This window comes from Nansenia antarctica (assembly GCF_963989245.1).
Source record: "Nansenia antarctica genome assembly, chromosome: 4".
Lineage (NCBI taxonomy): Eukaryota > Metazoa > Chordata > Actinopteri > Argentiniformes > Microstomatidae > Nansenia > Nansenia antarctica.
Genome location: NC_137689.1, coordinates 67,521,425 through 67,528,229, shown reverse-complemented (window position 1 = coordinate 67,528,229; position 6,805 = coordinate 67,521,425). Strand labels below are relative to the sequence as shown.

The following is a 6,805-nucleotide window of genomic DNA, read 5'->3' as shown; positions in this document are numbered from 1 at the left end:
CCATTGTACGTCTCTCCCACTGTCCCATTTCCCATTCTGCTCTCCCAATCTCGGCCGGCGTATAGGCCAGTGATATGGGCTGTGTAAGCGGCTTGCTGATTAGAATCTGCCCTAATCATTCCCTATATATACAGTGCTGTGGCTCTCACTGCGGTCCTGGTCGATTGGATTCTTCTATTAGGCCCGCTGGGAGAAGGGGGGGAAAAAAAGACCATTCAAACGTTTTTTTCTGCCCATCTTTAGACCTCAGCTGGGCTTAACTCGAACGCCTGCATGTTTCTTTTTGTATGGAGAGCGTAGTAAGAACTATTCTTGGAAAGGGAATAAGCAAAGGACTGTGAGCATGATGATCTTGACCTTTATCGAGCTTAACTCAAATGCTGGGATTTCCTCTTGTATGAAGAGTATAATAAGAAGAATCCTGATAAGGGAATACGGGAGGACCGTGAGGATGAATATCGTACATCAAACAGATCAAACATGAGTGCAAACATCACATACTATTCAATGCATGTTTTCTGATCTCAGGTACAGAAGGTTACGCTTTACATTGAGTTGCTCTTATACACTCACCGGCCACTTCATTAGGTACACCTTTTCAACTGCTCATTAATGCAAATGAACGAGCAGTTGAAAAGGTGTACCTAATGAAGCCAGTCATGTGGCAGCAACTCAATGCATTTAGGCATGTAGACATGGTCAAGACGATCTGCTGAAGTTCAAACCAAGCATCAGAATGGGAAAGAAAGGTGATTTAAGTGACTTTGAACGTGGCATGGCTGTTGGTGCCAGACGGGCTGTTTTGAATCTATGCCACAAAGAATTAAGGCAGTTCTGAAGGCAAAAGAGGGGGTCCAACCCGGTACTAGCAAGGTGTGCCTAATGGAGTGGCAGGTGACTGTATGTGTAGTAACAAAAAGAAATTGCTCAACTCTGTGTGTGTGTGTGTGTGTGTGTGTGTGTGTGTGTGTGCGTGCATGCGTGCATGTGTGTGTCTGTGTGTGTGTGTGTGTGTGTGTGTGTGCGTGCATGTGTGCGTACATGTGTGTGTCTCTCTGTGTGTGTGTGTGTGTGTGTGTGTGTGTGTGTGTGTGTGCTTGTGCACCTGCGTGTGTGTGTGCTTGTGCTTATACTTGTGTTTGTGTGTGTGTGTGTGTGTGTGTGTGTGCCCCAGTAGTCCAGGTCCCTGGTCCAGTGGAGAACCTCCAGGCTGAGGCCCTCTCCCCCACCTCCATCCAGGCCACCTGGGATCCCCCAGCTTACGCCAACGACCCCATCCAGGGCTACAGACTCCTCTGGACCGAGACCCCCTCTGGAAAGGAACAGGTCAATACCCCCTCAGACCCCCTAAACATCTGACCCCCAAGTGGTACTTTATTTGATCGTCGTTTAAGTGAGATTAGATCACAATAGATTGGATATTATTAATCCATGCTGGTATGTAGCTTGCTGAGATGAGGTAGTCCTTAGAGCAGACAGGTCAAGAAGTTTCAGATTTTTCGCTTGATGTATTATTTCTTTTTATTACTATTAAGTCAAAGTGGGACACAGGAGACAATGTTTGGTCGGACTAGTACAGTACAGTTCAGGTCATGGTGTGCTCTGATGTCTTCACAGACGATCAACAAGTCTGTTTCTTGTTGCTAATGACAACATACTGTATGCCGCGATGTCCTTTGATGTTCTGATTAAAGAGCCAAACTGTAACTGTTTTGAAATGTGGGATAAGAATACATTTCGTTGTTTGGTACCTGTACTGTAGCAATGACAAATAAAGTCTATCTATCTATCTAAGAAGCTACTGACCATTGTAAAAAAAACTGTTGACTTTTTGCTGCGTAGTTTGCCAGCTCTCTAAAGTAAGTCATCTCAGTTTTAAGCTGATGTGAAAACTGATCAAAAGTGAGTCAAGCTTACAGGATTTACAGATCCCCAGATGGAGCGTACGGCCTATTAATTCACTCTCTGTTCTTTTCCTTAATCATGTACAGTAACTGGCTAGGGATAAACAAACAGACGGGGCTCTACAAAAACAAAGAACAGCAATTATCTTCATATCTCGACTTACAGTTCTCTTTGAAAAAGTACCCAATGAGGGATGTGTATCATACTCTCTTTGTTTTTTGTTGTATGGTACTCTATTCTCCTTCCTGATGGCACTGAGCACCAATCAGTGCGAGCGACCCTGTCAGCATTTGGTGATTGGGGGATGGCGGACCCAGAAGAAGGGGAGAGACGGGCATGTTTATTATTAAGGATAATAAGAGGCAGCAGGAGAAGAAACGCTGGATAAATTGTTTATGTAATTAGACACTAGATGCCAGCCAATGGGACCGATTAGAAACCGCATAATGGAACATACTGAGGTCATAGACCTAGAATTCCTCACATAAGACCTGATGTACAAGTACTATGTTACACCTTCACGTCCCTCTTTTATTCAGAGTGTGGAGGTGAACGGGCAGAAGTACAAGATGGAGGGGCTGAGGAAGTTCACCGAGTACACCGTCCGCGTCCTAGCGTACAACCACCACGGCCCCGGGGTCACCACAGAGGACGTGAGCGTCACCACACTCTCAGACGGTACGTCTGCATCACTCACTACTACTTCACACAAACGCTTCATATTAAAGGTCCGGTGTGTATTATTTGAGCGGCGTTTTTCGCCCAAACTACTGTACCCACTGGACTTGTAAGGTACCCCTTTATAAAGCCTTTGTTACTGGTTTATAAAGAGATCATAGGCAGCCATTTGTTAGTTTAACGTGACTTGAAATAACCATGAACAGCCGAACAAATCCCAGGGAGTGCCTTTCATATGAAGCCTTACCATCGACTGCATGTTTACCTAAACGCAGCCTCTTTCAACTCCTATATACGCTACAAATTAACTGCCTGCAGTGGGATAAACAACTGTGTGATAAATGAAGTTAATCAAAAATTAACGACACAGTTTATTCTCTATTAATAAATGTCGCATTGAATTTGCCACACATGAGCTACCACCCGCCGTACGCCTCGGTCCCCTTTATTTTCCCCCCTAATCAATTTCTTGCGGTGTCAGTCAACTCTGACAGCACACATGGGGTACGTTGAAATGGTCTGATTACCTCTCAGCGCTCCGGCGCTCTTAAAGAATCTACGTCTGCCCTCCGTCCCAAATACAATTAGTCCCGGAGCCAATCCCCTGGAAGCGTGGCGGTGGCAACAACTCACCTTCCAATTGGCAACCCTCCTTCCGGAACATACCTAGGGGCGGCTGTGGCGCAGGAGGTAGAGCTGGTGTTTAATGATCGCAAGGTCGACAGATCGGTTCAAATCCTGGCTGGTGACATGTTGAAATGTCCTTGGGCAAGACACTGAACCCCAAATTGCTCCCAATGAGCAGGCCGGCGCCTTGCATGGTAGCTTGCCGCCATTGGTGTGTGAATGGGTGAATGAGAGGCCATTGTAAAGTGTTTTGGAATAATTAAGCAATATCACACTCAAGGTTGTGCTGTTATACTGAATATTATTAAGCTTAAGTATTGCTTTTATACAACAGTTCTACAAGCACCATTTATTTGTTAATAGTAATAAGTGACAACACTTAACCTCATCTTATCCACCTCATTTTTCTGGTTTTCTGCTCGAAATGACATGCCCACTGTGAATATAGAATATCTCCACAATCACAAGGGCCTTCATAATGATATTGTTATCAAATGAAAGCTAACACCTGTGGGGTGGCTGTAGAAGTGTCAGAATCAAAATCTATGTTACTGTGTCAGAGCAAATAGAGCTAGAACATTATAAAACATCTCAAATTCAGTCTCCGCCTAAAGAAAGAACAGCTTTTACAGTGAATATCACCTTGGAAACCTGATGAATAAGCCCAAATCATCTAGGAATCAGTACTCCAAGGTCTTATTAGTACTTGTGCCAAAGTCGATGCTAGTAATGTGAGCAAATGCAACTTTGTACCTGTTTTAGTACAGGTATGTTTAGGCGGACACCTATATGTTTAGGCCATTTGGAGATATGTTGGCACCATCTTTGACCTTTGACCTTTCTCATGTATCAGATTTCTTTTCTTTTTTGGGGGGGGGGGGGGGGATTTTGTTTGGGTTGGCCGACCAATGGTATGGAAATTCGGCGTTGAAACCGGACATGACACATTCTCCAGTTGGAGAAAACTGGATGTGACTTAGGCCGTGTTTACCGTCTCTGGAAAAAAATGGTGGCATCGTATAGCATGCAAAGTTGTGAAAAAAAATTGATATCTTTGAAGAGAATTGATCGAGGTAAACTCTTTATATCACTTCGGATGCCCATGGGGGTCCGTTGGCTCCTATGAGGTTAATAAGTGACACAACACTTGAAACTAAACAACAGATTTATGATTAGTTTTCAATTCAACTTTATTTCAGACACATAGGTCTGACCAGTATAAAAAAAAAAATACAATACAATACCAGAATAACAATACAAATATAATCATTGCCCACAGTGATTAAAATACATACAGACATGTTCGCAACTGAACTTACTTTTGAACTTGAACTAGACTGTTGCCAAGCAACGTGAACACAAACATTTCTCCGCACGGCTTTCTACTTTGTGTACACCTACACATGTTACCGCAGGCCAGCTACTTTGTATCATATACATTTATCTGTACACCTTTGCGATGGAAAGTTTGTTACAAAAAGTTAACCTCATAGTTAAAAGTCCCAGTGTTGTTATACTCTATATCAGCACTCGTAGAATGACTCTATTTAGTTTATTAGTTTATTATATCGAGGGCAATCCAAATACATGAACCATATAAAATACAGTAAAAAAGGCAGCCGTTAGCCTAGTCGGCTAATTTTCTATCTACTAACTGTTGTATAAGGCGCTATATAAGTCAGTCCATTCTATACCTACAGGTACAGCCTCCAGCCAGTGTAACTCCCTTGGCTCGAGTGTAGTACTAGGCAGCATCCTATAACTCTCTACACTCTTCTCCCCTGAAGTGTCTCCACTTGTTGCTCTTCGTGGATTTCGGAAGCATTTGGGTTTGTCCACTCGCAAGTGCACACAGGGGGGACGGAGCCTTTGATTCCAGTCAGCATCGCTATTATGCTAACATCACTGTGACGTTGACAAATGCCTTTCATGTCGTTACAGTAGATCCTGAACAAATCCCTTCTTTTACTTGTTTACTTGTTGTCTCTGTCACATCTCACCGTATCCGCACAACCTCTACCCCCTATGGGGGCGAGATGTTTCTCTGCTTTCATCGTCTCTCTTACTTCGGATCTCAGCCTTCGTCTCTGACTTGACGAGAATCCGGTGTTCGGCGTTGATCCTGTGGGGAGGTGAACTATAAAAGAATGATGCAAATAGAACACAGAGGAGGATTAGAGAGAAACATGTTTTCTTGATCTGTGTTAATTGGATCTAAATGCGGGAAGCTGTTGGGGCCGGTGTCTCTGCTGGCTTTGGAGTATGAACCATAGGATCTCCATTTCCCTTTGATTAACCGTCTTAACATACAGGTATTGATTTGGGTGTTAACCCTGGGATTATGGATATGTGTTTGTGTGTGTGTGTGTGTGTGTGTGTGTGTGTATGTGTGTGTGTGTGTGTGTGGTAAATCTCATGGATTCAATTGCCAGTGTGGCTTTATCAAGGCTGCCCAGCTTGAACGATCGCACTGCGTCACCGTCGATGTTTGGCTGTTGACTCAGATTGCGACGAACGCCTCGCTCACACTTACACACTCACACACGCCTCACTCACACACTCCTCACTCAGAGTTGTCATGTCGTCCTCAAAGGCTCGTTGAGAGTGGCCGTGATCCATAGGAAACGATGGCTGTGATCTCTGGAAAAAAACGTTGGCATATTTTCCAGGGGAGCGGCGGGGGGGAGGCGGTGAGGACACGGCTGTGATGTGATATAATGTTGTATCTGGCACATCGTTTCCCTTGCCGCCACAAGCCTCTGTGATAAGCTGTCCAACGCACTTATGCCTGCGAGAGGGTGTGTGGGTAGTGTGTGTTGGTGTATGTGTGTGTGTGTGTGTGTGTGTGTGTGTGTGTGTGTGTGTGTGTGTGTGTGTGTGCGTGCGTGCGTGCGTGCGTGCACATGCACGTGTCTCCCTCTCTCTCTCTCTCTCTCTCTCTCTCTCTCCCTCTCTCTGTCTCTCACTCCCTCTCTCTGTCTCTCACTCTGTCTCTCGCTCTCTCTCTCTCTCTCTCTCTCTCTCTCTCTCTCTCTCTCTCTCTCTCTCTCTCTCTCCCTCCCTCTCTCTTGTCAGTCTCAACGTGAGGTGCCAAGACAAGCCCTGGGTCCCCTGCACTTCTCTTCTCCTCTCCTCTCCTGCCCCTCTTCTCTGCTCTCCTCTCCTCTCTCCGCAACCCCAAGACTCACTTATTCGCCGGACTGTCTCATCGCATTACCTTCAGTAGGCGCTAAGAGGCCGGAGGAATTTATTGTCTGTCAGCTTCCATTAGCGGCGGCTTGCTGAATGTTTCAAATGAGCCACGAGAGCTGCCTTTTCCATTTCCCTGCTTAATTAAGGCCCCTTGTGCTCGCTAATGAAATTGTGAGCCTTTTTTCCCTCTTTTTTTTTTTTTTTTTTTTTTTACTGCCCCGGCTTCTCCAAGGTAATTAATGACCTTTCCCACCCCTCCGACATGCCGGAAGGATCCTCCGCCAGACCTGACCACCACCCTCTTGTCTCATCGGAGCCCGCCTCCGCCAAGTCGCCACGTCACTGCCTCACCGCCACCCGTGGACACCAGTGCACTCTGAGCTCTAGTGAGCCATTGTCAACT

The 6,805-nt window shown here is 45.3% G+C and overlaps 1 protein-coding gene across 1 annotated transcript in view; it reads left to right on the top strand.

Annotated features, from left to right (window-relative positions):
* dcc (DCC netrin 1 receptor) overlaps positions 1-6,805 on the top strand; it is a gene marked incomplete at both ends in the record, with an annotated part of 204,317 nt that overhangs the window by 136,385 nt on the left and 61,127 nt on the right. Inside the window, 2 exons of the mRNA XM_080528242.1 lie at positions 1,178-1,326; positions 2,445-2,583. Of these exons, the coding sequence (XP_080384368.1) occupies positions 1,178-1,326; positions 2,445-2,583 (288 nt within the window). The remainder of the gene's footprint in view (positions 1-1,177; positions 1,327-2,444; positions 2,584-6,805) is intronic.